Source organism: Branchiostoma lanceolatum, chromosome 6 (assembly GCF_035083965.1).
Source record: "Branchiostoma lanceolatum isolate klBraLanc5 chromosome 6, klBraLanc5.hap2, whole genome shotgun sequence".
NCBI classification, from domain to species: domain Eukaryota; kingdom Metazoa; phylum Chordata; class Leptocardii; order Amphioxiformes; family Branchiostomatidae; genus Branchiostoma; species Branchiostoma lanceolatum.
This window is the reverse complement of record NC_089727.1, coordinates 7,195,244-7,209,376: the sequence shown is the minus strand read 5'-3', so window position 1 is coordinate 7,209,376 and position 14,133 is coordinate 7,195,244. Positions and strand designations below refer to the sequence as shown.

General features: G+C 39.7%; 2 protein-coding genes across 3 annotated transcripts in view; one reads left to right on the top strand and one right to left on the bottom strand.

Annotated features, from left to right (window-relative positions):
• LOC136436347 (ELMO domain-containing protein 2-like) overlaps positions 1-14,133 on the bottom strand; it is a 202,805-nt gene that overhangs the window by 91,634 nt on the left and 97,038 nt on the right. The gene's annotated exons all lie outside the window — the stretch shown is intronic.
• The window catches only part of LOC136436340 (transmembrane protein 131-like), a 111,440-nt gene that overhangs the window by 74,350 nt on the left and 22,957 nt on the right, over positions 1-14,133 (top strand). For both annotated transcript variants that reach the window (XM_066430228.1, XM_066430227.1), the window contains exons 13-23: positions 3,592-3,700; positions 4,626-4,779; positions 5,047-5,217; positions 6,352-6,453; positions 6,930-7,052; positions 8,382-8,486; positions 10,043-10,123; positions 11,049-11,204; positions 11,524-11,599; positions 12,313-12,430; positions 13,271-13,406. In XM_066430228.1, coding sequence (XP_066286325.1) covers positions 3,592-3,700; positions 4,626-4,779; positions 5,047-5,217; positions 6,352-6,453; positions 6,930-7,052; positions 8,382-8,486; positions 10,043-10,123; positions 11,049-11,204; positions 11,524-11,599; positions 12,313-12,430; positions 13,271-13,406 — 1,331 coding nt within the window. The remainder of the gene's footprint in view (positions 1-3,591; positions 3,701-4,625; positions 4,780-5,046; positions 5,218-6,351; positions 6,454-6,929; positions 7,053-8,381; positions 8,487-10,042; positions 10,124-11,048; positions 11,205-11,523; positions 11,600-12,312; positions 12,431-13,270; positions 13,407-14,133) is intronic.

Below are 14,133 nucleotides of genomic sequence, written 5' to 3'. Positions count from 1 at the left end.
ACTGCAGTTGGCTAATCATGTGGAATAGAAGGCATACATTCACACTTTTAAGCTTACAGAGGCTGTGCAAATAATGAAGAACATCGGGGCACGGAAAGAGCACTTCTAGCTGTTTGTGATATGTGAGAAAGTTACCAACACTTTGTTCAACACTGCAGTTGGCTAATCATCTGGCATGGGAGGCACAAATTCACACTTGTTGTATATGAGATGGCCACCGAGTGACCTAGAGTACAGCAATGTTGTCCTCCGGTGCAGTTCAAGTTGTTAGGGTTTATTGATATTACCATTGGCCTCAAAACTTCAGTAAGGAGTGGTACTGCTATCACTGGCATACTTAAGTCTTGAGCTTCATAATACTGTGCCTGGAGTGTTGCTGATATGGTATGTTTGATGTATGACATGGTCATGAATGTAAAAAGAGGACATTGAGAGTGCAATGCACATTGTTTTTCAATACCTGCAGTTATCTACTTTTTAGTTTGATGTGTTGAAGTATTCTTATAGGCTAAATTCTTACTTTGTTGCAAACAAGAAACTAAACAAAATTGGCTGTCTGTAACAGGTTAGAAAGGAATGCCAATAAACTTTCTGTAACGTTTGATTTAGTGTTCAATTACTTGGACCCTAAAAGACCCTGCAGGGGTGGCGGTAATTGTGCTTGCACAAGGCGTTCTGGGAAGCTGTTAAAGTGCCTTCAAAGCAATTTGTACAACTTTCGATGGAAATGTTTGATGCCTCCAAGGAAGGGAAATTACCCAGCTCACGATATGAATGCTTATGTTGGCTCTTAGCACCTACACAAACATGCAATATACATTCCAATAAAGCAACTAGAGATTTGGAAGGTAGATGGAGGAACTTCGAGCTAGTCGAGACTAAGTGTCTCCTACAGTTATATTCCAATATGTGATTCCCCAAAAGATAGATCGCATGAAGGCTGAGCCAATGGCAGTTAATATAGAGAAATTTAGTGTTTAGTTCCTGCCCAGCAGGTATTTTAGATAAGTTATAATTATGCTATACATGTACTTTTATTTTCAATAAAAGTAAAGCTTTTATTTTCAATAAAAGTAAGATCGTTCTATCAATATGTCATGTTACATACAACAACTACAGTCAAACCTGTCTATAGCGGTCACTCAAGGGACTGGCCAAAACTGGCCGCTAAGGACAGGTGGCCGCTATGGAGAAAATGTTGATTAATTGACCACGAGTGACACATGTTTTCAGTACCCACTGAGATACATTTATTCACCGTACAGTACACATTTAACATTACACAAGTAAGGCACATTTTAGAAATTCGATTGTTGTTCTTTTACTTCTATTATGGGCTTGAAAAAAAGAATTATTGTATCTGCCAACTCCAAAATCCATGGTCTGCTCGAGCTTCATGTCTGAACAGACCAGCATCGCCATACTCAACTCTTGATCCTTCGCGACTGCTTCGCTGCCGGCACACGCGTCACCAACGAGTTTTAATCATATGAAACAAAGTTCTTCGCAGCAAAATGCCCCCTAGTTAGTATAGAACAAAATATATGTTGCTCAGTTGCCACTTACTGTTCGTTTTCGACCGTTTTCAAACACAAAATCGTGGCGACAATTTTCCTAATCTGTTGTTGTTTGCTTGTCATGATCGGCTTCTACCATTATGCTAATAGGGTAATGAGAGGAAGGTCGCTCTTTTGAGGGCTTTTTTCTTTTCAGAAAATTGCAACAGCCCAAATTTTAGAAGATAGTAATGTTATCCATATTTAGTTTGAAGCTTTTGGTTCAGTAATTATCGTCAGTGATAGTTTGCAGCAAAATAGATTTAACACACTATACCTCCGCAACAGTGGTGTCTTCCGATGACCTTTATGCTGCTCCGCCATTTTGAAAATCGTGTTTGGGCACATTTTCGGATGAATTCCCGGGGAAAACGGAAATATTGGGCCGACATTGAAATAATTCGCCAACTTAGCGCATCAGATACATGTGTGGGTTGTATTTTCCAAAAACTACCGTAATCTTTGTCCAATCCAAATGCACAGAAATAGTCAAATATGCTACGATGTACAAACGCAAGCCATGTGAAGAAATACTTGACTTCGCGCGCGTCAAACCATGGATAATCTAACGAAGATAAAACATTCTTGTTTTCTTTATTATTATCCCGTAAAGTTGAGTTCACATAAACTTGATAACTGCATTAAAAAATGAAGATTTTGAACCCGGCGTGCGGTGGCGATGCGGCTTCCACCGGCGCACATTGGCCGTTATCGGCAGTGTTACTGTACTCGCGGGACCGAAAATCGTCTGGCCGCGACCGCGTTGGACAGGTGGCCGCTATAGCCTAATTCTTAATGCTTATGTCAATGGGAAAAATCCAAGGGACCGACAAAAAGTGACCACTATGGGCAGGTGGCCGCTACGCAAAGGTGACCGCTAATACAGGTTTGACTGTACTTTCATATTACATGTATTGTAAAGCTACTGAAAGGCTGTAGGGCAAGTACAAGGTGCCTGAGACACACTCGCAAACACACTCACAAACACAAACACACACACACACACACACACACTCACACTGACTCATTCACTCTCTCACTCATTTAGAGCTGGTAGATTTTGCTGCAGTGACACACACACACTCACACTCACTGACTCACTCACTCAATCTGTCAAGTTCGGGACCTCAGAAGACCTTGGTACTGTACGGTTTGATAGATTATGACAGCTGTAATAGGTTCCAAAGCCTGGTGGCATTTTGAGATGGAAAAGGCACTTCGATGTATTGCCTTCAGGGGCGGAAAACTAGCACCTGTGCCTGTCCTGAACAGATAACTGTGGATGTTCAATCTTGGGGACAGGTTTGGATGATTAGGAACTTCTGTCTCCCTGATCAATTGTCGTAACTAATATTGCCAACATGATGACTTGCACCTATATGCTGTGTAATTAGATGTTCATAAAGGCGGATTATAGCGATTAACAACAGTCAAGTCAAAATGACAAATGGGTAACCCCTTCATACTCTGGCAGATTCCGAGGTAATTGGGGATAAGAAAGCCATGTAGTCTGGATTCATTTAACTCACTGGATAGGTTACAAAAAACAAAGACACCCATGTTAGCAGTAATTGCTGGGCTGTCTCCAGGACCAGCCCCTCCGTCCCAGGACAGGAATTTGTTAATTGGGATGGAAGCTGTTTTCAAGGAATTTGGTACATTTTGCAACAAAAACACACTTAGTCTATCTTTTTTTCCCCAAAGATTTTCTACATGATGTAAGAATGGAACTGCCATCGAAGCTTGTATTTGTTGGCAGGTATCGTAGTAAACAGCTAAATTGTATTCCAACACAATTGTTGACATTGCATGTCCTACATTTGTAAGTGATCATTAATTTTGAACTTGACAAAATTTCCTTTTACAGAAAACCCAAGATTTGGTGACACGTGTTGTGTTGGAACTAGCTGTTAGTAAAGAAGTTATAGCTGCTAGCAAAGAAGTTACATGTAGAACTGATTGTGTTGAAATATGAATATCATAAAAAGGTAACAGAAAAACATGTTTCTAACAGATGTCATGTGAACTTTTCCAGCAAATAAAGCCACCACCCACAGGCAGTGGGCAGGCAAGATAGTCGTCAAGTCCAAGGACAAAAACATCCCCAAACTGGAGATACCCTACCAGGCTGAGGTGCTACATGGGTGAGAAAAAATTCCATTTATCATTAGTTATAAATTATCACTGTTTATACCATTAGACAAGAGATGTACAAATGTCAAGGCAAGAAACTTTGATCGGATACCTGATTTCATGCACGAAGGAACATATAATGGACAAAGTATGTTCCATGTGTTTTCAAAGAGAGAGATGAAACCATTAGGAGTATAGATTACAATGGTTTATATATAGCGTTTTAATGCACAATCATCATCATCATCATCGTTCATCCGGATTCACAATAATTCACAATATTTAACATTATAATGTAGCATTTTAGTGTTCCATGTTTTATATTTTACGTCCTTTAGACCACATGTGGTCATGTGTGCATTTAATCCTTTGAGCATTAATATATTACAAAGAAGATCAATGTTTATTACTTAATATGTTTCATTTGATTCGACTCACTGTACCATGTGGGTTATTAAGTTTCTAGTAAGACATTTGGGTGACCATCTGTCACCTTCCTCAGGGCAATATTGGCTGGTTCTGCTAAGCAATGCAACTACATGTAGGTGTCGCTACTGCAGTGTGAAGGATGCATTAAAGGAAACCCAGGCCATATTAGGGCTCGAAAATCGGATTTCCAAAGTCAATATATTTAGTCATTTCTATAGATGATTAGTTCAAACAATACTATCACAATGTAAAGTGACGTCCATCATGCAAAAATATGATGTCGTTGCAGTTGAAAATCGCGGCCAGGGTTTTTGTAGGCTCATGAAAGTAAGGGAATCATCGTACGGCATGTTTTTGCGCGGTTTTAAAATGCTCAAATTATGAAGTTATTACGCAAATGTGCTAAATAGTGTTAGTAAAGATTTCAGTATTTAAAAAAAATCTATGTCCATATTTTGGGCCCTGATATTGCTTTGGTTGCCTTTAACAACCATTCTCTTTCCCCAGGACTCTCGGCTATGAACAGAACTGTACGCTGTTCTACATCGGCCCTGCTACCACGGAGCCCATCGTCAGGGAGGTGATGCTGACCAACACGTTTGACTTCCCTGTAGTGGTTCATAACGCAACACTTCCAGAGGAGGCTCAGCAGTACTTCTCTGTGAGTTTACAGTGATAAAAGCAGTATTCTCAGTAGACATTGATATACAGACAAACCTGTACAAGTGACCACCTCTGCATAAGGACCACCTGGCCAATTTGACCACTTTTTGGTGGTCCCTTAGATTATTTTTCCCATTGACACAAATTTTGTCTATAGTGTCCACACAACAAATCAAGATACAAAAAGGATTACTTAACATACATTTTATCATTTTTGAATGAATGATCAATTCATAATACACTTATTTTTACTTCTCTTCTGCAGATCGTTGATTTTCCGGAGCCAGTGACAATCCTTCCCCAGAAGAAACATGTTCCATTCCTGCTGAAGTTCTTGCCAGACGGAGTCAACTCAGTTCTCTCCACCTTCCTGCTGCTCTACACAAACATTTCCAGATTCTCCCTACCAGTGCAATCATACTCAGGGCTGCTAAAGGTAACACTACATACAAGTAATAGTAATACTTATACATGTACAATTCATATAGATTCTCCAGAGTGCTAAAGGGATACATAGAATTATACACGTATGATGTAGATTCTCCCTACCAGTGCAATCATACTCAGGGCTGCTAAAGGTAACACTACATACAATTAATAGTAATACTTATACATGTACAATTCATATAGGCTCTCCCTACCAGAGTGCTGATAAAAGGGAACACTACATAAAATTATACACATATAATGTAGATTCTCCCTACCAGTGCAGCCGTACTCAGGGCTGCTAAAAGTAACACTACAACAAGTTATACATGTACACATAGATTCTCCCTACCAGGGCGAATATAAGTCATGTACTTATATACGTAGATTCTCCCTACTCAGGGCTGCTAAAGGTAACACCACATCAAAGTATAGAATACATGTAGATTCTCCCAACCAGGTGAATATAGTTAAGGTACAAATTCAAAGGTAGCACTACATACTACATGTAGGTGACAGGATGTCAAAAAAGGGGCTCCTCCATTAGGTAGTATGGCTAGTAGTCCTTTCTGTGACGTCATGACCGGTTGGTAATTTGTCCCACCTAAAAGCACCCAGTAGACAATTGAATTAAAGATAACATACTAAATGTAGATGTTTTCAGAAAAGACCAGATTTTTCTGTGAATGATAGACTGAAGAACTTTCATTTCTTTGGCACTTAAAAAGATCCATCTCAAATGACCGCACTTAACTCTGGCATATTTCCCTCTGGCTTTGTTCCACATGTAGATGTTTTCAGAAAAGACCAGATTTTTATGTGAATGGTACTTAACACACATTTCCCATGTCCTAAGCCCAGCAGTAGGGTTTGGGTTGGCGTTAGGAAGGGCATCCAGCCGTAAAAACTCTTGCTACAAAAAAGACTTGCACTTGATGAGGAGTTCTGGGGCTTCCCCATCCATGTGCAAGCACGTCCAACCTCCATATGATGGAGAACAAAATACGTTAAATTGGATATAGAGAGGTAGACTGAAGAACTTTCATTTCACTGGCACTTAAAAAAATCCATCTCAAATGACCGCACTTAACTCTGGCATAACTCTGGAATAACTCTGGCATTTTTCCCTCTGGCTTTGTTCCAGGCTTCGGTTCACTCGGCTGACAACTCATTAGATTTTGGCACCATGGGCTCCAAAGACAAACGCAGTATGACCTTCGCTGTCACAAACAGTAATCCAACAGAGGTGAGTGACGTAATAGACGGGAAGTGCATGGAAGGGCAACGCTCTCCTGTAGAGTACTAGCATCTGTCATTGTTACAGCCATGCAGGCCCGGTTACTGTATCATTGTTCCAGTATATGTATTTGAGGTTTTGATCACAGATGCAGCATTTTATCTCTAATGTATTATTAAGTTCTTTTGAGCTGCAATTCCTGTTTTGTTCACTAACTAGTGAAGATTCAAGCACAAACCTACTTCCCATCATTTTTAAAGCGATTTCGTTGATATAGAAAAAGTCTGCCAGACATTTGGTATCAACATCAAGAACATAAACCAGAGTTAGGACATTGCCAACTTTTGCCTACCAGTAGAAAATTGGTTTCATCAACATTAATCAAAAGTTTTTGTTTCTACATAGGTATCTTAATATAGGATGCTTTCTGGTTATCATTTCTTCATTGCTTGCACTGATTTTACACATGTTGATTTGTCCCCTAGGTTACAATAAACTCGATCAACACCTCACTGCCGATGCACGAGACAAGGTTTGAGATACTCGGTGTTGAGGAAGGCAACGGAACATACCTAACCATGGAGCACAGAGACAGGCCACAAGTACCGGTATGCATCCATGAATACAATGTACATGTTCAATCAAACCTGTACAAGTGACCCCCTCCATATAAGGACCACCTAGCCACTTTTTGGTGGTCCCCTAGATAGTTTTCTTCATTAACACAAGCATTAAGAAGCCTGTCTATAGTGACCACCTGTCCATATAGATTGGATTTTATTAGTCCCCTGAGTGGTCTTCTTGGGCAGGTTTGACCATAGCTCCATAAGGTTGATAGAGCATTAGAAAATAGGATTCTTCTAACACAACCAAGACCACACCCATTCATTCCTTAATTGATATTTTAGAGTGAAAATTTAGCAAGAGTTCCAGATGAAAACAGATTGCTTTGTGTCTGTGTTCACTCAATGAAGCTGTGTGTGTCGAAGTACAGGCTTTCACTCAGTTGTCATATTGATCAACAAATTAGGCAGATATGGCCTGAAGTGTTGCAGGTAGAAAGTTCTTGACCTTCAGGATCGTGGCTCTTGCATCGTCGAAAAGCTGAATCAGTAATTAGCACTTTAGGAAGTACAGTGTAGAGGTACATGTAACGTTATAAGATTCCTTTTAGTATTACACATGTATACGCTGTGGTTTTTTGGTAAATTTCCTCTTCATTTGACAGAATAATGAAAATGATGAAAAGCAGGAAATGGTGGCTCTAGGCAACTTTACTTGCTGTGTCTATTAAAATCTGTGCGACTGACATAACATCGTTATTGCCAATTAATTATTAATATTCATTAAGTCTGTTATTAGTTGGAACATGATAAAGGGTAATTGAAAATTCATTTTGAAATTGACATATGGGACAGGACGATAAAAATGCTGTAAGAAGGAAGAGTGGATGAATGATTAAATACTCATAATTAGTGCTGCATACCTAAACATAACATGACTGGCTCTACTTCACACTGCAGCTACATTGTAGGTGTCCCTGCTGCAGTGTGATAAATGGGGAACCAAACCATGACTGAGTCTATATCCCTCTCATTGACCCTTGTCCTGCTGGATTCCCAGAGCAAAAACATACCCCCACTGCTGAAGTGCCCAGACACTTTTGAAACAAAGGGTACTAGTTTGATATTGCTCATTTTTAGTTACTTCGCTTTACATCAAGTTTGCAGGTGCAATGTACACATTCTAGAAATACCCTGAATCCGACAATTGTCAGGGCTAGAATACAAAACAAGCATGTGCAAACCGACAATTGTTTGGCTCAGGAGGACTAGTATAAGAGTTAAGGTTCATGACTGGAGTGGATTTTCTGATCCATACAGCCTCCTTTATCCATGATATTATTCACAAAGTGTATTCTTAACTTTTTTGTGTAGTTTACGCTGAAGCCGCACCACTACTCAGTCTGGCTGGTGGAAGTTGTTGCACCAAAGGAGGAGGGCGTTTTCCAAGGCAGCTTTGACATCATCACAGATCACGAGGTAACACCTCTCAATTATTTTTTACTTCATCCCAAGGGAATGAAGTACAGTCAAACCTGTACAAGTGACCACCTCCACATAAGGACCACCTGGCCATTGATATACAGTCAAACCTGTACTGGTGATAAGGACCACATGGCCATTGATATACAGTCAAACCTGTACAGGTGACCACCTCTACATAAGGACCACCTGGCCATTGATATACAGTCAAACCTGTATTAGTCGCCACCTCTACATAAGGACCAACTGGCCAGTGTGACCACTTTTTGGTTGTTCCTTAGAAAATTTTTCCCATGGACACAAACATGACCAACTTTCCACGTAGACCAGAATATGCTCTGTCATCATTACAACTAAAGAAATCTTGTGAAAAATTACTTTCTTAAGATTTGTGTAGAATGCTGAAGATTTGGAACATTTTATCAACTTGAAGTGTCATATTTATACTTTTTTGCTTAATTTTAGTTCAATATAGCAATTCAAAAGGAAGTTCTGACCCTCACAAGACTGGAATATCTCTAACATCCCTCTATAATCAAATTCTCCAGTGTTGCCTCCCAATTCTCATCAGTCATCCACAACTTAACGGTGTTGACAACTTATTGGAAATTCGGAGTTATAGACATTGACGTGAGCAGGGTTCAATATTTCATATCCACTTCCATCCTTATTACAACCTCGTTAAGAAAATTGCTAAGGTCCAGAAGGGTCGTGATTTAGAATGTACTGATAAAGATTGATGGTTAAATATTTCATATGCGACAGGAATCGTATACGTAGTGATTGCTTATGAGAAGATGGGACAACTTCTTTGTTATCTGTGGCCTCAAACCTGCGCCCCTTGATAGCACTCATCACTACATATTTGGAAAGTCGTTCTTCAAATTTGACACCTATATTTCGATTTCATACTGAATGTTTAGAACTCGGCAGCTCTGAACTGAATCAGCTGACAGATGTGTTTTATGTGGCAGAGACTGTCATTCTCGTATAGGACTGTCTAGCCATAGCCGATGCTGTAGGGCTGATGGCAATTTGGATTTTACCATGGTCAATATCGACTGATGGAGGATACTGGATGCACTTAAGTTTCACAATCTCCTAAAACAGGAGTGCCCCCTGATATTGTGGCATCTTTATTTCACAAATAAAGAGGCAAACAGTAGTTGTACTAATGTTTGACTTTTGAAAATGACACAGGGATTCCAAATTTTCTGTTCAAATTCGAAGTAGCCAGTGTTTGACAGTTCTGGCTCAAGTGTTGCCATGTAGAAATGGTTATTGTAACTGTCAAATTTGTAACAGTGGCGGCCTCTGGCCGATGTAGCCACTTTTTGTTCCCTTAAATTGATTTTCCCATTAACCTATAGTAAGCATTAAGACTCTAAGAATCTGTCTAAAATGGCCACATGTCTAATGTGATGATTTCTCCAGGTTCCTCAATGACATGTGTTTACTATAGACAGGTGTGACTGAAGTTGAATAGTTTGGCTACAGCAAGGTGCATGTATGCCTCTTTTTCATCTTGACTGTAGATGTTTCTTGTGTTCCAGACGTTGCAGATTCCCATGTCAGCCCGGGTGGCTCTCGGCAGCATCACCGCTAAAGAGATTAAGTTTTTACCAACATTTCCAGTAAGTAACCAACATACATTGTCAGTGTTCTCGTCAGACTTTTTTCACAGCATAGGGGTCAAGTACAGAAGGCCAACTTTACGCGGCGCAAGCTACGAAGAAATTACCACAGAGTAGGGAGTCTGGCTTGTTCCCCCGGAAAATTTTTGAATTCATAACCCAATGAGACACTATTTCCTGCATTTTGTGAAGTAAAGTTTTTCCTCTGTTACAGCCTCATTCTAAAGCCAAATATGAACTTTTCATAAGATTTATGAAGGGTCACAAGGTTCTTTCCAGAAAGAAACACCCCTATGCTGGTTGAAACACAGCATAGGGGTCCAGACCACAGCATAGGGGGTCCAAATCACAGCATAGGGGGCCCCTATGCTGAAAAGGCCTGGCAAGAACACTGATTGTCAAGTACTTGCACTAGAATGTTTATCTGTGTTGGTATGAGTAATTTTGAATCAGAGTTGAATTGCAATTGCCTACACACAAAAAGTGATGTACATGACATGACGTCACAGAACTAGTAGATTGCTTATTCCTTGACTGAAGTCAATCAGTAGAAAATCTGGGGAAGTCCAATTTTTGGTGTTGGGAATTGCAGTTCAACTTTGATTCAGAAGAACATTTGTACATGTATACGCACGCAAACTTCCTCTTTCTGTCTTCGACTTTGCTTGTGGTTCATTGTTCATTTATCTCTGACATTTCTTTTTTTAACAAGCTTCCTGATAAAACAGAGATATTGGTTACGCATGAGCTACGATCCACAGAATTGGAAATTGGGACTCCAATAAAGCTGACAGTGGCTCTTGCTATGATGCCTTCTTGATCGATATTAAGTTTAAGACTACATCTTAACATACTAGGTTTTAACCTTCAAAAAGACTGAGGCAAAGTCACACTTTTTCTAACACTTGACATTGTGATTTTTCAGGGAAAGGTTGCCCACAAGTCAATATTTGTTCAGAGCTCCTTCTCATATAAAACCAAAGTGGACTCCGTAGTCCCAGTTTTACCTGCAGACGATCGCTTCTACTTCAAAAAGAAGGACTCCATCAAAACAGAGGTGGAGCCCAATAAAAAGACAAAGGTAAGGGTGCTGCAGTTTCTTCAATGGGAGGAAATCTTTTTATTGTATCAAATTTTTTGAAGTTGAGATGTTTCTCATAGCATAGTTGGAAAAAGTTATTTTGTTTCCCTGATGTTAGGAAACTCCCCGGGATGCTTAACATCCTGCATTGAGCTACTCTTTATAAGGTAGTTCCACAGTTTTGTTTACATGAATACTGTACATGACTGCAGCAGGGAGACAGCTTCACAAACATCATACTTACATCTATAGCCCTCTCCAGTGTTCTTCAATTCAAATGTTACTGATTTGTAAAGAATTTTGTTCTTCTTTGTTGCAGATTGGTACGCTGTTCTTTGATCCAAGGCTGGAATGTTTAGATGACTGTTATGTGGGATTGCCAACTTCTACAGCAGGTAAGTTTGGCTTTCTGTTTACTACATGAGTGAACAAATTAGGATTTCAAAAGTACTGGCATCATTCTCATCTTCATGACTTAGTTTTGTATCCAGATTTTGTGAAGAAGACATTGGCTATAGACTACAGCTAATAGTAGTTAATACCTGGGCTGTGATGTGTTATGTGGATGACAATAAGCATACATTTAAAGTGGTCCATGTCCTTGGTGCTGATCGCATTGCTGTAAAGCAAGATTATGATTTCTTCCATAGGTGTGAGGATTAAGCCTACATCAAGACCCTGCATGATGTACAAAATGAAAAACAAGCTTGTAGAATCTGATACACACGTTTAAACCAGTGTGTGCCTTAATCCAGCCCATAAAAGAAGTTTCTGTGTTATCAAGCCAGAATCAATTCATTAGTAAGATCTCTATTTTCCTCTCAAACTATCATAGGATGGAAATTGTTATCATTGCATTCATAAACGCTCTCTTCCTCCTGAAACAAAGCATGGAGGACATTGTATGATGCTGGTGTGTTATGCCAAAGGGCAGTTATAATATCAGCTATACAATACAGATACAGATATGCAGTTGATTGATATAATGTAACTTACATACCGACAAAGCTGGCTGTTTATGTCATAGGGCATTTATACATTATACATCTACAAGACTTATCCTACATGCATATTTTCAGTCTTACTAATAAGCTAACTTCTGTTACAGATGGCCACCAGTGGTTATCGAGTCTAACTCTTGACAAGGAGGCAGGGGACATAGACTCTCACCTATATCAGAATTTTCTCACAAAGTGGACAGATCTGAAGACATCAGGCCAAACAAGGTAAAGTTGATACTTTGATGGAATTCATCTGTGACGATACTTTACACTATTCGTACTGCAAATACAACCATATTGTTTCAACCAAAAGTTTATAACATGGGTGAAAACCTCCTTTTCCCTCGCACTGTGAAATAAAACCGCAGCGAAAGTAAATGAATTTACAGTACCCAACTAGCCAGTGGCTATTGCAAAGTGATAGCCCTGGTGACAATACAATTTGAAAATAAAGACTACGTTACAAAGTAGACTACAGGATAGTAAAATCAAGTCGGAAACTGTATTGTAAAGATCTATCAAAGCTAGAGCTGTCTACCTAAACAAATTTTAGGTACAGGTACAGGCACACGGGTTAAGGTGCAGGTCCGGACCTGAACCTGTACCTAAACTACTTGTTCGGAAAATGCTAGATTCTCAATAAGGACAAAAGCATGTTTGAACTGGTAAAAACATAATATTTGATTGTGCTAGGTATTATTTTTAAGAAAACACAGATGAAAATTTGACTCCAGCCATGCTAATGTGTTTTCTGTGCTTTAGAGTGGCCTAAGAGCACTTCCAGGGTAATTTCATAGTAATTTTATCTGTCAACGTGGCCATCCCCTGAGTCAGGTCGAGTACTGATACAGCAGGGTCAGGTATTTTGGACCTGTACCTAATTGATTGTACTTGGTACTGTATTGGTACAGTGTACCGGTACACAGCTCTAATCAAAGCTGAATATTGATTGCCAAAAATAGTTACTCAAGCAACTGGATAAAATTTTGAAACAGTCACTGACAGACGTTTCAGGTTTGTTTGCTGTGTTTGTATGATTGTGATTTGTTTGTTTGTTTGTTTCAGTCCGAACGTGACCCTCCACATCAGCACGTCGCTGGTGAAGGGTCCCCTGACCACGGCTAGTGCACAGCTCCAGTTCCCCACCCTGGTCACAGACCAGAACCTCGACTTTCCTCTCACACACGTAGGTGGGAAATCGGTGAGTCATTCATTCCTCTTCTTAAGTTTTCAGTTTAGTCCATGGAAAACCGGTGCTATGGCCAAGAATAGAACATTTGCCTTACATTTGGTAGGATTTTAGGTTGATCCCCAGACGAGTCGTCCCTCCTCACCTCACCTCATCAGTCCCATAGCTATTCAGCAGCAGTAGGGGCAGCAAAACGTTCAGCATAAGTCTTCCATCACTGGCGATCCTGTGCCATTTTTGCTTGCTGGTATGTTGGCTGTCATCCGAAAGACTTTAAAAATGGTACATACTGCTTTCTCTGCTTAGCATTCAGCATTTTGGAAAAAGTATGGTAGTTTGAAACACACACCACTACCAGTGGATTAGTCTCCTGTTGTAGTGATTGCACAAAGTTGTGTGGCCCAAGGGCTATTGAAACATCAAGAATTGTGTCATTTTAAGGACCAGGAGTAATCTCCAAGCAGCTGAGGGGGTGGAAGATCATTATATGATAAATGTTTTCTGGTTCATTTTCCTTAACAATAGTCTGAAGCTGCTTGATGGATATTCCTGGATGTTGATTTATACTTGGATACTTGGGTACTTTATTAAGTCCATTAGCTAACATACAGACTTGTGAGCAGCTAATCTTCCTGGACATAAAACATACAAATATAAGACATTAAAACTACATAAAAGTCATTACAGCTAGTATTTACATTCTACATTTAATCAAATTTACATTTTTGTTGTTGTTTTC